General features: G+C 42.0%; 1 protein-coding gene across 4 annotated transcripts in view; it reads left to right on the top strand.

The window, feature by feature from the left end:
• The window catches only part of pigk (phosphatidylinositol glycan anchor biosynthesis, class K), a 79,853-nt gene that overhangs the window by 13,040 nt on the left and 46,897 nt on the right, over positions 1-19,916 (top strand). For 2 of the 4 annotated variants that reach the window (XM_061693517.1, XM_061693516.1), the window contains exon 10: positions 2,526-2,601. In XM_061693517.1, coding sequence (XP_061549501.1) covers positions 2,526-2,601 — 76 coding nt within the window. Of the gene's footprint in view, positions 1-2,525; positions 2,602-3,848; positions 3,913-13,373; positions 18,995-19,916 lie in introns of those variants that run through there. The other 2 variants (XM_061693514.1, XM_061693515.1) reach the window with 2 other exon arrangements.

Here is a 19,916-nt window from a genome sequence, read left to right as displayed (position 1 = left end):
TCAGAGAGTATTTGCAGATGAGAAGACCTAAAAATGTCAGAATAACGGAAGCGGTTTCATTGTTGGAGACGAGCCGTTGAGTTGTAGTTGGCCTAATTAGTGCTGCATGCTGATGAGATGTAATCATGGTTGCAATGACTTTGATTCTCTTATCTGACTATTTCCATTGTTAGCACTCATAAGTTGTCACTAGTTTTATTTTTTTGGGTATCTACTTTATCCATCTAAGAACCTCACATTAAACTTGTCAACCAATAGGTTGCAGTCATGCTGCTTTTTAAAATTAATTGACATTGAGGATAAGCGGTACAAAAAATGGATGGATCGAAGTTGTAAATAACTGATAGCAATTGCATTTGAAGGGTAACTGTGACAAAACACAAGATAAAACCTGTCAGAATAGTGGTTTTATTTTAACAGCTTTAATGTTTTCTGGCCAACCTATTACACAGAAATGCTGCTTTAGAGCTTTGCCTTTTACACAGAAGCGAAGGCAGGATATTATGGCATCCCACAGTCAGATGGTAGGATGACCACACCAGCAGTGTCTGGTGTGACGTACGAAACACTTGTTGGACATCGACGATTGCGTTCACCACACGGGTTAGTACAGCAACAGTCTGTGCTTTCACACAGAGACACGGTGCCAGTGTTTGCTGTAACGTTTAATATAGTTGTCTGACTGTGCCACTTTTGGCAGGAGAAGTGAGTACTGGGTGTCAAACTTTTACACAGAACCGATGCATGAAATAGCTGTCAGGGCAGCGACAATTGCTTTCACACAATGGGGAGGGAGAAGTTGCACACCCCGTCTCGACATTGTGAAATACCCTTGAACACCGGTGGCATCCCGCCTCTGATATTACATCCAAAGCAGAGAATTGAGGGGCTGATGTTGTACCCTCTCAGAACAGCAACACATTAAAGAGGCTGACAGATGACGGCTTTTACAGGTTATAAGTTTCACGTCTGTCACAACTGTGACACGACAACAGGAGGCAGATAAATGCCAGACCTTCTCTTTCTGTGCCATTTAACAGAAGAACATAAAAAAAAAATAAAAAAGACAACTTCTCTTATAAGGCGTGTGGAAGGGGCTATTTAATAGCGCCTCAAAAGAATGTCTTCGACCATGTGCACACAGAAACGGAGCCGATCTATTTCTTTTTCGTTTTGTAAGTTTTCTGTAAACATGCTTTACAGCTATCCATTTTTAAACAAAACAGGCTTACTCACGTAAAAGCCGTCATCTGTCAGCCTCTTTAATGTGTTGCTGTTCTGAGAGGGTACAACATCAGCCCCTCAATTCTCTGCTTTGAATGTGATATCAGAGGCGGGATGCCACCGGTGTTCAAGGGTATTTCGCAATGTCGAGACGGGGTGTGCAACCTCTCCCGCCCCGTTGTGTGAAAGCAATTGTCGCTGCCCTGACAGCTATTTCATGCATCGGTTCTGTGTAAAGGTTTGACACCCAGTACTCACTTCTCCTGCCAAAATTGGCACAGTCAGGGGCACGGTGGGTGACTGGTTAGAGCGTCTGCCTCACAGTTCTGAGGTGCGGGGTTCAACCCCCGGCCCCGCCTGTGTGGAGTTTTCATGTTCTCCCCGTGCCTGCGTGGGTTGGGCAGCCGTGGCCCAATGGTTAAGATCATCGCCTGCCACCGTGGGGGACATAGGTTCAAAACCCCGACTGGACCATCCGCCAACATCCCCCGGACCCACGGCTGTGGTGTCCTTGAGCAAGACACTGATACCCCGAAATGCTCCGCGGGCGCTTCAGCTGCCCCTTGCTCCAGTGTGTTCCACTGACGTGTGTGTGTGTGTTCACTGTGATGGGTTAAATGCAGAGAACAAATTTCGTGTGCATGCATGCATGTTCATGACAATAAAAGATGATGATGATTCTTCTTCTTCAAATGTAAACCTAACCATTTTCGCTAGATACGGTCTAAACAGACATCCAGACTTTCACTCTTGAGATGACAAAATGCCCACGCCTCCCACAGAGTGAGGGAAGAGGTGAAGTTCTCTCAGATGAAGCGTTCGAAAGTTACTATTGCTCCCAACAGCGACGATGTACTCCAGCTCAACTTGTTGTTGACGGTGGTAGTTGAGGAGCAGAAGATTTTACTGTGACTACCGCATCATCCTCTCAGGAAAGATGCGTATGTGTTGTAAACATGGAAACACAAGAGCGACGTTTCCAAATGTATTGACTGTGGGACGCCGTTTCCAGAATGATTGTATTCGGGCTCCCAAACTGCTGGTCCCATGTGGAGGAAACTTAGAAAAGATTAAATTTAAAAAATAAAAAAAGCACAAACTTTGCGAGCCGCTTTAACTAATTTCCGTCTGCACTTGGTCTTGAAATCCTTTGCTTTATTAAAACTTACAAGACCAACAAAAGTCTATCTCCCCTGTGCTAACACAAATACTGCCATCTGTGCCTGTTTTATGAGATTTGATACCATGGGAAAAAGTAGGCTCCTTTGCAATCTTTATTTTATTTTATTTTTTTAATTCAGTTCCGACAACGGAGAACTGCAAAAGGCGTCGCTCTCATACGTGGATCAGCTGCCGGTGTCTGAGATCATCCATCAGGTAAGAGTCCCACAAACAGACTCACTATACAAAACACGCACACGCGTTAGGACCCCGGTCATTCCGGCCTCGTGTTCATGTCGCTTTAAGTGCGACCATGCTTCATTGGGAGACAACTTAGAATGTCATGTATGACCAGTCGAGAACCCTCAAGAGATATCTTTGTGCCGTTTCAATGGCTACGATGGCAAATGTGAAATGCGAGTCTTGGTCTCCTCGGCGTGGAGGGGCAACCATGAAATCCGGCTCGATTGCGGCAGGAAAATGCGCGCGTACCGAGTATCCTTTCCGAGTCGCTTTGCTCGCATGGTTTGCATTCAAGTAGCCGACCTGTGTGTATTAATCTGCGTTACAGACACAAATGCACGCAGCCCATTCGACATAGCGTGGACCGTTCAAAATTCTTGATTGTTCAGTAAAACAATGCGTGACGAAATTTCTTTTGTGGCTTTCACTCTGATTAAAGTCACCTAGTAAAGGAAGAGGAGAGGCATAGACATAGTCTTTACATTAAAGGTAGTTATCAGGGCAATTCTTGTTCACTTTCTTTGGACAGTATTTAAAAAAAAGTAAAATAATAACAAAATAATAACATTTTTAAATATATAGGGGCCCTCACCAGAAAATATATGCCTCCTCTTTATGTACTGTTGACTTGGTTCTTAACCTTATTGGATGTACTGAACCCTGCAATTTGTATACGTGTATTCACTGAATGCTTCATAATTGGAAAAATAAGTGTTTTTTTCACATTCAAAACATAGGTATGTATTTTATTAGTATACAAAAGGAAAAATTGATTGGTTGTGCACAGTCACTCTGTTCAAAGAACAAAAACAGTTTACATTAAAAAAAAAGCCAAAGACATAATTCAATGAATATTACTGCAAATCCCTCCCAAAGTATTAAAGATAATCATGCTCCAGTAGACTGTTGTGTGATTGTTCCGCAATCTAATCAATTTAAACTCCACATTCACTTGACGAAATTGCAAGGTAAAGACAAAATTGTTTGATAGTGCTCCAAAAATGCGTACATAGGCACATTGAACGATGTCCGCATGCAAAAGTCAGTCTTTTTCAATGTCTCAGTTTTCCTTAATGGTCTCTCATATCTCCTCGTTAGCTTTGCATTTTACATGCCCTTTCTTTATGTCCCAGCCTTTCCTGTGCCTGTAAATACACACACAGTATAGATTGCATCACCCCAGTGACCCCTGCCACAGATGTTTGATTATATTCTTGCAGTCCTGTTTGTGCCTCACTGGATGAATCAGGCCCTCATACCCGGCGATCTGCAGTGAGGGCCAACGTCCCCTGTAGCTTATTGACAGCTGCCCTCCCTTTGATTTGGTGTCGTGCTGCAAGAATCCCTCGCAGAAACGTCTTTGTACTTCAAATTCAGACACACTCGAGCGACGAAGTAAGATGAGAGCCAGCCTCGCCTCGATTTGATGTCTTGAATATGCCGAAGAGGGTCTGCCGCCCGTGGCGACAAACACAAATCCAATCGTTGATTGTCTTCTCAGCGCTAAGCGAAGCATTTTCCTATTTGCCGTGAGCGCACTTGTAAATAGAGAAGTCATCAAAATGACTGACAGTCACTATGTGGGGGATGTGGTATATGAAAATGTGTGTGTGTCTGTGAAGTGTTGATTAATGCACTGTCGCTGGTGTCAGGATGAGCCCCCCCCCCCTTCCAAGCCCACTCATCCCATCCTATTCTTATTATACATTTTACGGTTGCTGAAAAGAACTCTCATTCACTTCCCTCGTGTATTGTACCTTTTTTTTATTATTTGGAATGCTGTTTCCCTCTTCAAAATAGCTCTTAGCGCGAATGACGTCACATTTAGTCATGAACATTTATAAGCTCCAGTGATAGCTCGACTTGCCCGATTGTTCGGACAGAGTACAAACTTTGAATACATATATATAATAATATACATATAATTTTGTAAGAGGACCACATCCCTGGAACTGCATTTCAGTATGGTTCAATCAAGATTAATGGTGGAGAACAGCTTAAACGTTGGTTGACATGTAGAGAGAGTGGGGGAAAAAAAGCAGTATTAATAGAAAGGTAGTGTTTTTTGGTGTTATTTTTATTTAATTTTTTTTTTGCTAGCACTTGCTCAGTAAATGGTACCACGTGCAGTGTAGCTAATGTTGTGTTGTAAAATTTGGGCGAATCGAAACACATTCACGTCACTAATTTTATTAGTCGATATCAGAGGTGGATAGAGTAGCCAAAATATTTACTCAAATAGGAGTAAAAAATTACGTAGAGAAAATGCTCCTTGAGAACTTTCAGACATGACATAAATTATGAGACAAAATATACTGCTGCCTTCTTTTTTGTATTGAGTTTTTTTATTTCTTTTTAAAAAAAAAAAAAAAAAAAAAAGCTAAAAGACAAATAAAAAGATGAAAAAAGCTTCATGTGGCATAAAATTGATGTATAGATTGTGTTTTCTGAACTTTATTCTGGATAATTTATTTTCTTTTTTTCTGGCATTGTCTTTGGAAATAGGACTTTCACATTGTTTCATGTTTTGTTTCTCCTAATTTAGGTCACTATTGAAACATAAATCAGAATTTTGCCCTCAATCAGATACTTGGTACTCAAGTAGCATCCATTCATTTTCCGGACCACTTATCCGGAAAGGACGCGGGCGTGGTGGCGCCTGTCCCAGCTGACTCTGAGTGAGAGGCAGGGTACACCCTGAACTGGTTGCCAGCCACTCGCAGGGCACATATAGCCAAACAATCATTCACACACCCATGCACACCTATGGGCAATTTAGAGTCATTAATTACCTACCATGCATGTTTTTGGAATGTGGGAGAAAATCGGAGTACCCGGAGAAAACCCACGCAGGCACGGGAAGAACACAGAAACTCCACACAGGCGAGGCCGGATTTGAACCCAGGTTCTCAAAACTATGAGGCAAATGTCCGAACCAGTCAACCACCGTGCCGCCCCACTCAAGTAACATTTTCACCAAATACTTTAGTCACAGATTTAAGGGCCTCCTCAGGTTAACTCATGGTCTGAATATCTTGCGTTGTAGCGCGAGCTGTATTTCCGATTACGGTGTATTATCTGTTGATTTTTCATTCTGCTGAGAGAAAGGCAAATAAACCTAACGGCATAGAAGTTGCAGTCGCTGGTATTTAGTCTGTATTTTCAATTGTTGGCTCCTTTCCACAGATGAAATATAGAGAGCACACATTGGTCACATTTTCTACTGTAAATCCCTCTAGTTTACAAGCTCTTATATCAACGTTGACATTTCTCTGGATTCCTTCCCGGCTTAGGAAAAAGAATGGGGGGAGAAAAAAAACAACCTACCTTCATATGATCACAGTCATCATAGATCGAGTCACTCCTGTAGACGCCAAAGCAGCAGTGTTGTTACCGTTATACATCTGATGGGGCAATATTTAGGATCGGTTCACTGATTTAACTCGTACAAGCACGCTGTACACGCTGTCCCGCTCAATAGTTTGTCCGAAACAAATATGGCCGCGGCGCATGCGCAGTGCGCTGTTCTAAAATGAGCATTTTTGCATAATTGTGATCAGTGCTATTGTTATTCATGGTTATGTCGACTTGACAATACGCCTCCACGGAATCGAGGGTGTTGAAAATGCAAACGGGGTAAATGAATTCCATTGCCGCGTTCCCTCAGTCGCGCTGGGCACAGAATGAAACTCTTTTCAAAGTGGACGTGGGGTGCCCTGGTTCTCAGTCCTTCGCCACCCACTCTTATTAGATTAGCACTTACAATGTGCCTCTGCTCAGCAACAACAAAGGACGGCATTTGGCACTACAAATACATTACGTATGAGAATAATGTATACCCATTTGGGTACTCAACTTTGTCAGTATTTGATTCACATTAGCTACAGTAAAGGAACAAAATGCAAAGCATAAAAGTGCTTAATGACACTTAAAAGGAAACATAAGAGTGCATACTAGTGCGATCAGTAAATGATCAAACAAATGAAAAGATTATCTAATAAAGTATTTCATACTATATTCAAATAGAAAATACATATTTAATAAACAAAATACAGCGGTGCCTTAAGATAAGAGTTTAATTCCTCTCTTGGCCATGCTCCTAACTCAAAACACTCCTGTTTCAGTGCTGTTCCTTCTGGTGTCTGCGTCATGGCCAACTGGGGAAAGTTTATTACAGACATACGGATATACAGGGCTACATGGAAACGGTCACTCTTCAGTAAGCCACTGTAATATTGGTCGTTCTTTGCAGAGGATAAAGAATATATACCTGGAGTATTGCGATATTCTCTGTATACATGTATTGCGCCACTGATAATGTTCTAATATCCATTGCCTAAAAGGCTGTTACACCGCTACACCGTTGCAATTCGTTAGTCCATCTCTGGCGTTTTGTTTATTAGCATTAACCTAAACTGACTTGTTAGCCGAAGCTGAAGCTATGTGTTTTTTTTCAAATACACAATGTATTATCATTGTTTCACGTTTAGTTTTTACAGTAAACTTCAAAAGGGAGTGGAAAATAAACAGCTAGAACCTTTTTTTTTTTTTTTTTGACAAATAGTTCCCCATCTGCCCAACTTCTGCTTGTTTTGAAGTAAGTTGAGTTCACTGCCACCTTACAGCGCTCGTATTGCAAATCTTTGCTCGCAAGTCAAAGTAGAAAATCCCCTGGACGAGGGCTCGTATCTCGAAAAACTGTGAGTGAGTTGCCTCACTCGTATCTGAAGGCACCACTGTATAATACTTTTTAAGGAAAGTGCTACATCAATTGTTTCTCTTTTTAAGAAACAAATGATGCAAACAAGTGCAACACTGATAGTTTAAACAGTCTGGATTGTTATGTGATAAAGTCCCCAATGTTTAACATATTACCAAAACCACGTTGCTAACCACAACACCAGCTAGCCCAAAGGATGAGCTTTACTGTATTTGTTCACAGCGTTATATGTGTGGCTAGTGTGCGAGGCAACTACATTTCTTGTCCCTACCTAATATGTTCCATGTGAGAACTTGGTATGCCTCTGTACCTTTCATAATATTTGGTACAGAAAATCTAAATCCTAATGCACGTGCTGTTCAGACCCTTATCGCTAATTGCGTGCCTGTCAAGACATTTGAGTGCAATGGAAATGCAGCCGTTTTCGCCCTTGGGAGTGTTTGTGTTCGTCAAGGTGTTTCAGGCGACCGTTAGCAACCCATGTTAATTATCTCCAATCTATTTGATGGCTTTGCCATTAATTGATTTTACCGTTGTATTGATCATGCAACACAAAGCCCGCATAATGGAGGTAGGCTGCTTCAGTGAACAGTTCAATCAGTGAAGGTCACCAAACAGGCAGCCTTTCTCTTCCCTACACTCGTTTCTCATCTATGTGTCAAATGTTTTGTAATGCCCCTTTTCATGCTCACATTTTTCAAGTTTTTGTCTTCCTCCTGTAAAAGTAAATTTTCATAAACTGCATATTTGAACAAGTAGCCTTGATTACGGTTTTTGTAGTGTAAAACATGCAGCACTCCACAATATGTCAGACAATATAACCGCTTTGCCAGTATTGCGTAATGATATATAGTGGAACAAACAAATTGAGAGCATGACAAAAGCATAACAGAAGTGGTTAGCAAAAGCCTAAAAAAGTGCATAGAGAGACTTGACGACCCGTTACTGTGCACAAAGCCTGAGAAAAAGCACTGAAAAAGAAGCACATATTAAGAGCGTAATAATACGCAAAAGTGAGCGAGAGAGAGCGTGGCAGCTGTCGGTAACCACACAAAAGCCTGAAAAAGAAGCACAAAGAGCATGACAGCAGTGCTAAGAACAATCCTGAAACAGAATCACAGATTGAGAGAAGCCAAACAGCAGTACACAAAAGCCTGAAAACGAAGCATGGACTCTGAATTAGTCTTCTTATTACAGATCGTGCTAACTACTTACTAATTTCGCTTGGCTGAGGCAATATGTTCCTCGTGTTCCTGCTGGCAGCACTGCTGATGCAGCTTTGGGTCACTGGCAGTCCGTCTCCCCTCGTGCTTGTCTGCCCCCAGAGGCCTTGCGCTAATCATGCGCTGGCATGCACACAGGTCAACTGCTCCTGATGGTCACACGCTCTCAGTCGGGTCTCATCAGCGTCGACGGGCTCGCCCTCTGTTGCGTCTTGAACTCACCAAGGCTCGCTTAAAGTGGAGTGAAGACATTGTACCAAGTTCTCGTATAGCAGATTATCATCGTCACTCCAACGTCTTTGCGAGTGAAGCTAAGGAAATCATCTTTTAATATACTGTACAGAGAGTCAGACCTCTAAGCTAAGATCTCACTGGAGACTACTCGGCAACTCGAGTCGCCGCTGGTTGCGGAGACGTCTCCATGACGTATATTCTGTACATAGGCCTATATCAGCGACTTCCGGGTGAATTGGTTGTCATGTTGTTTGGAGATGTCTCCCAGAAATCTTACTGGTGAGAGCGCAAGCAATATTTTGGTATCCGTGGTCCTGGAGTCACCGTGACTGATCGCTCTCGGCCCCGGCGATGTCTCCGGTCCCAGTGGGCCTGGCAACGCCTTGCATGGCAGCAGCCGCCCATTAGTGTATGTGTATGTGTGTGTGAATGGGTGAATGTGAGGCTTTGTAAAGCACTTTGGGCACTCTGATGGTGTAGATCAGGGGTGCCCAAACTTTTTGGCTCAGGGGCCACATTGCCGTAAAAAAATTGTCATGCGGGCCAGCATTAATTTTACACGCTACCGACGAGGGGAATGCTTTTTTGTATTTTTATTTTACTGTTTTACTATGCTGTCTGCTGCTAGGTAGATCTTATAAATGCCTGACCTGGATAAATGAAGGTTAAAATAAAAAATAATGAAATGCAACATAAAGTATTTTTATGAAATTTGACTCAAACTCAAACTTTATTCATCAGAATCAACGAACAACATGTTTGCATTAATGTGAAGGGTGATACTGAGATCTCGACTGCAGTAAATGGGGCAGGTCTGGCTCAAAAGCGGTGGTTTTAATGCGCAAGATGTCACGCAGGTGGGAGTCGCTTAGTCTTGTCCTCACGCGGTTCTTATTCATGTTCATGACTGAGAATGTCTTCTCACACAAGTATGTCGAGCCAAACAAGCTCAACATTTTCTTAGCAAATGTACGAATCTCTTGGAACCTGTCTTTATCCAGCTGCTGGTAAAAGTTGACAAGAGGGAGTTGTTGGTACCGGCTGCGACACACTGTGTCACACTGCAGCTCAATGAGCTCCAACTGCAGGTGGGCTGGAACGTCACCGAGTTCCACGGAAACGGTTTGGCACATAGAACTTTTTGGTGAATAATACAATGGAGTTTTATAGCTTTACCTCCTTCTTCGCTTACTTTGTTACACACTAGGGTTGATAATCCACTGTGCTCGTCAACCATGGCAGGTGCGCCATCCGTAATAATCCCCGTGATTTTATTCCACTTTAATTTTATGTCATGTACGGCGGAACAAACAGAAGCAAATAAATCTTTCCCTCTTGTTTGGTCCTTAAGGCTCTGGAGGTCAAGTAGCTCTTCACGCATGTTCAATTCACTGTCCACTCCTCTAAAAAAAAATCAGTAACCGAGCGCTGTCGGATGCATCCGTGCTTTCGTCACAGGCTCACGAAAACAATTCAAACTCCACTCCTTTTGCGTCCAACTGTCTCTTAATATCAGAAGAAACTTCTTCGATCCTTCGTGACACAGTGCTACGAGCCAGGCAAACATTGGCGAACTGTTGCTTTTTCTCAGGACAAATGTTCTCCACCATTTTCATCACACAGTCTTGAATAAATTCACCCTCAGTAAAAGGTTTGCAGTGCTTGGCAATCAGTGTTGCCACCTCAAAGCTTGCCTTTGTTGTATTTTCATTCGACTCACTGGCTCTTGTGAAAAAGTGTTGCTGTGCCGTTAAACCAGCTTCCAGTTGCTTCAATTTTTCACTGCGTTCGTTCCCAGTTAGCTTGTCGTAATTAGCATGTTCCGTCTGGTAGCGCCTCTTTATATTGAACTCCTTGAACACAGCCACAGTCTCTTGGCAAATTAGGCAGACACAGTTGTTTCTAAACTCAGTGAAAAAATATTCAGACTTCCAACGTCGGCCCTCGCGATCAACTTTCCTTTTGTTACTTCCAGTTGCCATTTTAGAAATAGGCAAAAAACAGATCATGCGCAAAACGGCCGCGCGAGAGTTCAGCTACAAGTTTACTGCCATCCTGTGGTGGAATATAAAATTGCACGTGTATTTTGTACTGCCGGGCCGCATATTATTGGTTTTATGACAGAGGCTTCGGGCCAGTGGAAATATGAACACGGGCCGGACTTTGGGCATGTCTGGTGTAGATAAAGCGCTATATACAGTAAATGCAGTGCATTTATAAGTGCAGTCCATAAGCCAACGTCTTCCTTTAGCCCATCCCAAATGTTGACAAAAGTATTGCAATGCATCCCATCGGTACCTCATGATACAGTATCTAGACACCAACCTTCGATATTAATGCTATCATGGACCTGTGTTTAACTTTGTAAAGTTAAGGTCTCATTGACGAATGTTACAATTTTATATGATGCAAGTCTCAGTATTCTCCTCCATGTTAGCCAGAGTTAGCCACGGTGTTCCTCAGGCATTTGTCCTGTGGCTTTTATTTTTATTTGTTTTAGTAAAAGCCCAAGTTTCTAGTTTTGATATTAAAATGTGATCAACCCAAAAAGGAGTTTTCATGGGTTGAAAAAGTGCCTTTACTCATTTATATTCATGAATATATGCAAGCACTCAAAAACACCATTTCCCAACTAGAAATAGCAAATACATAATGGAACCAAATGTTAATTATTATTTCTTAAATTGTATTTGTTGAGTACCTCCTCAGAAACTATTAACTGACATCTGCAGTGTTAAAAAAACATTTTTTCCCCTTAAAGCTGCAACCCTGACGAGCTCACAGCTCACATGCCTTCACGACTAGAAGGCATTAGCATTCTGTTCGGGGAGAGACTCTCCATTGATTCCACTTGATTGAGCAATTAAATATATTTGCAGGTCGACATTGGTGAGATTTATTGATGGCTTGTGTCTTCTGACAGTGGAAATTGGCAGCATTGTCACGTAAACTGTTGTGAGGAGAGGGAGGTTATTGCATACATAAGCACTCAAACTCAAATTTTTACTTCCCTAACCAATAATTCCTCCTTAATTGTCGCACGGTGTCTCGGACCGAACAGTTTGCTTTCTTTTATCATGTTGTGAATCACAGATTTTAGCGATTTTTTTCCCCCCGGCAGCTTCCCAGGGAGATGCCAAGGGCAAGGGTGACTGAATGCGACACAATCATTAGAGACTAATTGTTAGCATATGGCAGAATAATCAGTCATTGTGCTAAAAATTGCTCCAGGGAAGGAAATCTAAGGACATCTACAGGGAAGCTTGACAAGAGATGTCCTGTCTTGTCTGTTAGTCAAAGAACTAAAAATAGACCAATTTAGTCATCTTTCTTTCACACAGAAACGGGAGAAGCAAAATGTTGCATATTTATCATGCTTACAAAGAGTTGTCCAATTCAGTCGTGGGTTGAAACTCTGTATATTTAAATTTTCTTTAGAAAAATTCAATTATTTTCTTTTTACGTGTACCGATGCATCTACCAAGTGTGCTCAATGGAAAATGGTTATTGACCAGGGTAAACTCTAAATACATTTTAGCGCTGTAATTGCAATGCCATGATACTGTGAAACCGTGTTATTTTTTGCCCACGGTTATCATACCGTTAGAATCTGATACCGGCCCATGAGAGATCATTTGCACACCAGATGTCTTGTCTAATACATGGATGATGGCCTTCACAAGGAAACTGCGTTAAGAGTAATCGTGCTCAAACTTGTCAAGTGTGAACACAGCCTTGAGAGAGGCATCACATTTGTTGAAACCCAATTAAATGGATCCACACATTCCGACTCCGTTCCGTTAACTTTACTTTTAAGTCCTCCGGAAGTTGGTCTCCTCCTGTCAGCCTCGCTTTATCTCCATTTGCAGTGTCAATGTTTACCGCTCAGCAAACGTTCCTTCCCTCCCTGCCTCCCTCGTTGAGCCAAACAGACGGCACACTTTTCTCCCATTCTGGCGTACTCAACCGCATACAATGTTCTATCCCGAGTGCTTGTCCTGCCAAGTTTTGCACTCTGTGGATGGGGGGGAATTCCACCACTTTCTGACTGGATAATGTCAGCTTCTGTAGAGAGGAATAACAGAAATCTCTTAAGTGCTTGGTCACATTGTATGCATTGTTTTGTCCCCCCTATGTTTCGATACGCCCCTCTTTTTTTTTTTTTTTTTTTTTTTTTTTTTTTTTTTTTTTTTTATAAAGAGGTTAACTCATCGGGGTGCGGAATATTGCCATCGCATTAGCATATAAATGCGCTCCGTGTGATGCGTGTTTTAATACGGGGAGATTTAAAAGTATAATCATGCACAAAATGATGTGCCAGTGAACGGGACAAACACGAAGCAAGGTGTGTTTGTCCCGTTCACTGGCACATCATTTTGTGTACTGATGACGTGTTTGTGTGTGTGTGTGTGTGTGTGTGCGCTCTTGCCTGCCTGCCTTTGTGAATGACAGCGTAATCAGAAGTTGCCTCAACCGGAGAAAATATGTTCACTATTACTAAACTGCATTCCCCTCTCCCTCATCCTCCATCCCCGTATCGCCTCACCTTACATCGCCACCCCTTTTAGAAGCCCAAACAGAAAGACTGGCACCCTCCCGATGGCTTCATCCTTGGCCTTTGGACGCTCATCCTGCTGGTGTTTTTCAAGACGTATGGCATGAAGCACCTCAAACACATCTTCTGAGACATTCGCCATGAATAGAGCGAGGAGCCTTGAATAAACCGTATTGAAAGGGAACCGTGAAAGATGTACGCCGCCACAACTGTGAGGCCAATGTTATCTATTTTTTACACTGGGACATTTGTTGGATGTTTTTTGTTTTTCTATTTAAAATGTGATGTATTTAAGTTTTAAGAGGAGGTGTTGCATGCAAAAGAAGAGCTGCATCAGGCTCAGGTGTCTTTGCACAATTAAGGCTGGATTTATATCGCAGGTCTAAGTGGCCAATTTCCAATTTAGCATCTACATGCATTATTTACTTTTGTCTATATGCATATTTTCAATCACAGTAATCTGCTATTTGCAGGGAATAACAAGGACGACTGAGTCCTGCCAAAAATAGCACAAAACTGAGTAATTGAAGCCCCCCCCCCAAAAAAAAAGTTAATTGCCTGTATTAATAGTTTAAACCATAAATATATCCCAAAGTATGTCTACTATGACTAGTCGTAATTACATTTTGAATATTTGGAATTTCCATAAAAGATCGCCCAAACTATGTTCCCAAAACAGTCTAATATCATTTCAAACCCAACATGAGGCTTAAAAATAAAGGATTTACTGACTATTTGATTTTGGAAAAATGCTCTGGAAGTTTGCATATTCATGTATATACACAGGCATCTAAGACTGTCTGTAACTTCCACTAACAACCCAGGCAAAATTTAGCTCCTCTGCGACATAGTCATGAAAAAATGTATTTGACCACCCTTGTTTCTTCAGTTAGTTGTGAATTTTAATGCCTGGTACAACTAAAGATACATTGTATACATTTGTTTGGACAAATATAATGATGACAACAAAAATACCTCATACGCTTTTAACAGCTGATAACTAGCCATTTTCCATAGTTTTCTTGATAGTAATCGAAATCACTGGGAATACAGTTAAGCTTAACATTAAGCAAAAAGGACAAAGTATTATGGAATCAGCTCCATTTTTGTTGTGTTCCTTGTATTCTTCAGGTTATATACCTTTAGTGCTACCAGGCATTAAAATGAACGACGGAAGAAACGGGTCGTCTTAATATTTTTCCTCAATGACTGTGTAAAGCTCCTCTCGTGGGGAATTACTGTAATCCTGATCCAATGTTCCTGTGTTTACATTACTGAACACCTGCAACAACCTACATGTATACCCATCCAAAATGTAAAGTATGTAAACAACTACATAAGTGCCAACATCGAGCAGCTTTGATGGTTATGAAAAGTTTTAGGGCCCGAATACCAATTAGAATCGCTGTGTTCATGATCTTTCTGACCAATTCATCTCCTTTTTAGGGGCCTCTGCATGCCCAAGAAGTCCCTAATTTGTGCAAGACAGTGCATCCCGGTAAACACTTTAGGGTACCAAACATGCTCACCACCCAAAAACAAAAACCCCTGACTCCATAGCCCTCCAAGGAACACATCAGTTTCACCAATTGACACCAAATTGGGTGGGCATGCCTGTCGTAACAAGATGCACTAAAAAGTCTCAAGGACTCAATACAGAATTTGAACAGGAAGTCAGACATTTTAGTTTGAAGCAGCCATTTTGCGGGCAAATGACTTACACTTGGAATTCGCCCAAAGAAGCCCCAATCATAAGTGGTTATCCTAGACAGATGGATGATTTGCAAAAGATTATAATTTCCATCTTTGGATGTTGATGGAGCACGGCAGTAAAGTTTGAAGACTCTGCTAACTTAGCTCCACAATGTCCGAGCTCGACCAAAGTCTTGCATGAAATGTAGGTCCCAACTTGAAGATATCAGAATAAGAATAAGAATCATCTTTATTTTCCAAGTATGTCCAAAACACAAAAGGAATTTGTCTCCGGTAGTTGGAGCTGCTCTAGTACGACAACAGACAGCCATTTGAGAGAAAATACTTTTGAGACATAAAAACGCAGCACAGAGAGTCACTGAGCGATGAAAGGTTGCCGGTAATGTGGTAATGCCGATACATTCTTTTTTTTTTTTTTTGCTTTTTGCTTTTTTTTTTTGTGTGAAAATTGTGCAAATGATGCACCGTCCTGTCGTGATTTAGAGCAGTTTGAAATGACTTATAGAGCAATAGTCTAGTACAGTGACATTTGTGCAAATGGCGTAGAGACTTGAAAAAATTTAAGCAGTTGAAAGTGACTATTAGTGCGATAATCTGGAACAGTGTCAATTGTGTAAATGGTGGAGAAACTTCTCAAGCACATTAGTGGCCAGTATTGGTCAACAACACATATGCCAATAGTGCAGAGTGGCGAGACTACTACAGTGGGTGCACGAATAATGCATAATTATTATGCAGGCTGTGGAGGGTCCAAGAGGATTTTGCATGCTCTTGTCTTAGTTCTTGTCTTAGTCCTCAAGGGTGGGCAGGGGTGTACCGACAAATTTTTTCAGCAGCTTTGATTGCCCATTGCAGTCGGATGAGTTTGTCCTTCTTTTGGAAGCACCAAACCAGACTGATTCAATGACTGCTGTACAGAACTTGGGTCAACAGCTCCTGTGGCAGGCCGTGCCGCAGGAAGTACATTCTCTGCTCGGCCTTTTTTAGGATGAAGTTGATGTTGATCTCCCACTTGAGGTCCTTAGAGACCGTATGTAATTCCCAGGAACTTGAAGGTCTCGACGGTTGACATGGGGCAGTTGGACAGTGTGAGGGACAGCTGTGGCGAAGGTTGCCACCTGAAGTCCACGATCATTTCTACAGTCTTGAGCGTGTTCAGCTCCAGGTTGTGTCGACCGCACCACAGCTCCAGCCCCTCCAAGACATAAGCGTCCCCCCCTAACAGAAATGTCTGGATGCGATTTACTTCATTTCTGACACTTCCGTTCTTACGCTTTGGCCATTTTGCCCATTTTCAACTGTCCTTCAAAACTAACTTGTTCTAGAGATTTTGTCCGATTGCTCCCAAGTTTAAACTAGACAGATGGACAATGGTAAATTGCAAAATAATTCAGTTTTCGCCTCTGCATGTCGGCAGAGCGTGGCAGCGAAATTTGAAGAGTTGAAAGTTAAAACACTTGGGAGCAAAACTGGGAGTTGTGTGGCTTGAAACGTAGTGTAACTCCAGCCTAAGTGTCCACACAAGCGAGTCATTGAATAAGAATTTAATCACTTTTAGCGGATGTTCTGCTCAGCATATTTTGTCTATTTTTGTGTCCAAACTGCTGGGCCAGCCAGAAAAGGGGAAAAAGCGGGATGGGGGCCCGTCTGATTGGTGGCGACTGGCGCTGCTGAGAGATGACTGTTACGTCTCCGCTGTCTGGACGCATTACACCCCCTGACCGTCATATTGTGGATAACAATCCCACATAATACAGTCTACTCTCTCCTATTCACCAAATTGCCCTCCCTGCGGAAACATCCATTAACTTCCCAACAGTGTAGCGCTCCAACTGACGGCTATTTCTGTGGCCGATCGCAGTCCGGCGATGAGTGAGTGATAAGCCAGTAAGCCCCGGTGGCCGTCCCAAATGGATCCTCTTTCATGTAATGGTCTTTCTTCATTCCCCTCCCATCCTTTCATTCCTGCCGTGACACTACATCACCGCCTCATTGCCGGGAGGGCTGATTGATGTTTAAAGCACACGGGCGCCTCCCCTCTCCAAAACCAGACAGCTGCTGCATCAGCCACCCGGGTGCCTTTCTTCTTATACATTATTAATACCGTGCTCATCTCTTCCTTCCTTTTCAGTCCCTTCTTTTTTATTTCCTGCCATCCAATTCCCACAGCTTTCTCCCCCTTTTTTGGGTGAGGAAGCATGTTTTTCTTCCTCATTTTGGCGAGATGCCGGTGCCCCGATTATGGATGAATCGCTGAATCAAACTGAATACATTTGTCTCAACTGCTCGTAACCGACAATAATGAGCTTCCCTAATTACTCGGAGATCCTCCCCTCCTTTGACCGCTACAAGCGCCTCCCTTGAAGTGATAAGCCGGAGTACGATTTCTGGCCATCTTGGCTCTCCGAAAGCTTGTTTGAACTCCAAATTGTACTATTTTTGGCATGTGCGACTGTACTCAGAACTACAAGGTCTGTCAGAAGGGTTCCAGGACCGATGTCACAAAAGGTCCAATGTCACGCCTTCACGCACTCCTGAAAGGATTCATCCGGGATCCTCTGCATTTCCATCGTCACGGCAATCGTCCACATCTTCATAATGGGTCCCCTTGATGACCCCTTGAGCTTGGGGAAAGAGGGGGGGAAAAAAAGTCACACACGGCCAGGTTGGGTGAGTTGGGAGGTTGCTCCAGCACGGCAAATGTTCTTCTCGGCCAGGAACTGTCGGATGCTTCAGGGCGTTGTCAGCAGGCGCATTGTTATCATGAAGCAGCCACAGGTTGTCGCCTCTTCTCATGCACTGAATGACGTAAACGCCGCAGGATCTTATTACCGATGTGTTGGTTGATCGTCAGCCCCACATTCAAGGGGAAAAACTCTAGTTTTAGGTTTGAAATATAACGTTTGTGACACCATTGCTGGAACCTTTCTGACACACTTCGTGCGCCATCCTCCGTGCCCTCGAAACGGCGCCATTTGTCATCAATGACAGACAAAAACAAAAGTCGAGCTTGACAGATTTTTCCATGGGAAGTGAAGCTGAAGCTGAAGCTTTTCAGGCAACCTTTGTAATATCATTTCCAAGGATTTAAATGGACATTTTAGAGGTTATTTGAGAATTAATTCTCCTTCTTAGTGGTAGGCGATTCTCAGAAGGGCTTTGCTTTGAATGAAGCCAAACTGATCTTTGTCCTTTGCTTGGAAAGATTTCTTTTCCTGGTTGTATTGTTTGCATTTTATGATTGCTGTCCAAGGAAAACCCTCTGTGTCTAAAATTTTGTATGTGATACAGCAATATTTCCATCTCGAATACATTATAAAATGTCACAACATTTGGAGATACCTGTTTTTCATCAATACAAAAAAGTTTGGAGTTTTTCCCTACATGTTGAGAAATGTTTTTTCCCCCCCTAAATAATATATAAAGTCACAAAATTTGATATATCTGCCTAAGAAAATCACAAAATTTGGAGAATCTTTATCCTAAAACAAAATTAGGTGACTCCTGCTTTTCATAAATACTAAAAAGTCATATTTGGCCATAGCTGTTTTTATAAACACCATATATCTTCAAAGATTTGGAGATATCTGCTTAAAATTCAGGACTTTTCGAGAGACACGCTTTTCATGAATACTAAAGTGTCAGAACATGTGGCGATGCCAGCTTTTATTCATCAGTTAAAAAGTCACAAAATTTGTATATCTGTCTGTCATTATTACGAAAAAGTTTGGAGGTACTTCTTTTGCAGAAATACCAAAGAGTGACCACATTTAGAGGTACACTATGCGGTGTTCATCGGGCGGCAACATTGCATAATCTGTCTGTATGATCTCATGACACTAAAGACTTGACTGCTGATTTTTGTCTGCCATTTTGTATCACAGTGAAGGATCTTTATGAATTAAAACATTTTACATATTTTTTTGGGGTGGTCTGAAACTTGGTCAGTTGCCTGGAATTAAATTTTCATTTCATTTTGACTGTTTCACCAACAAGCTTGTTGTTAAGACATCACCACTGTCCTGTCAAATTACGTTTTATCTAACATGTCACAGAATTGAATATCTTATTGATTTTTTTATTTTTTTGAGGGGGAAGACTTAGGAATGATGATTAGATTTTGGCAGACAAGGTCAACATCTTCAGCATCACTCCTCCCTTCCCGCCCGTCATAATGGAATTATTCTTATGCCTTGAATGGCTTTTATTGATTGACTTTTCAAAATAAATTGGCATAAAATATGGTTTCCTTTTTCACATGAGCTATAAAGTGGTTGAAATATACATTTAAAAATGGATTTACATTTCTTCCTTTGTGGAATCTCTCATCTTAATGTCCAATCTCTCATCTTAATGTCTTAATGTCTCATCTGACTGTTCTGAACTCCTGTTATATGCAAAATAACGCTGCCGGATCGATGTCTTGTACGGCAAACTCGCTGAGACGGTCCGTTAACTGCGCCTTTGCTGGTTGTAGGTAAGTAGTGCGCTCCTATTTACCTCCATTGCTTGTAAGACTGGTGAAGTACGAGAACTATGCTTGTATCCAAAATAAATAGAGCACATGCTCAACTAAGTGATCTGTTTGTAGCGCTGCACAATAATGGGAAGGCTGTGTAGTACAGCTAGTCTTTCATTAGTGGGCCAAGAAGAGGGATATTGTAATGTAAAACGGTTGAGTGTTCCTTTTGTTCATTTATGTACCACTGGGATCAATTCAAGGCCTACGGGTAAGATCTTTATGATGAGGCAGCTATGCATTTAGTTTCCGTATAATCTGAAGGAAACCAAAGCTAAAGTGGCCCGTGACAAAAATCTGTTGGACACTCCTGACTTATAACAA

This window comes from Phycodurus eques, chromosome 13, assembly GCF_024500275.1.
Source record: "Phycodurus eques isolate BA_2022a chromosome 13, UOR_Pequ_1.1, whole genome shotgun sequence".
NCBI classification, from domain to species: Eukaryota; Metazoa; Chordata; class Actinopteri; order Syngnathiformes; family Syngnathidae; genus Phycodurus; species Phycodurus eques.
The sequence above is the reverse complement of the archived record's forward strand: the minus strand, read 5'-3'. Positions and strand labels throughout refer to the sequence as shown.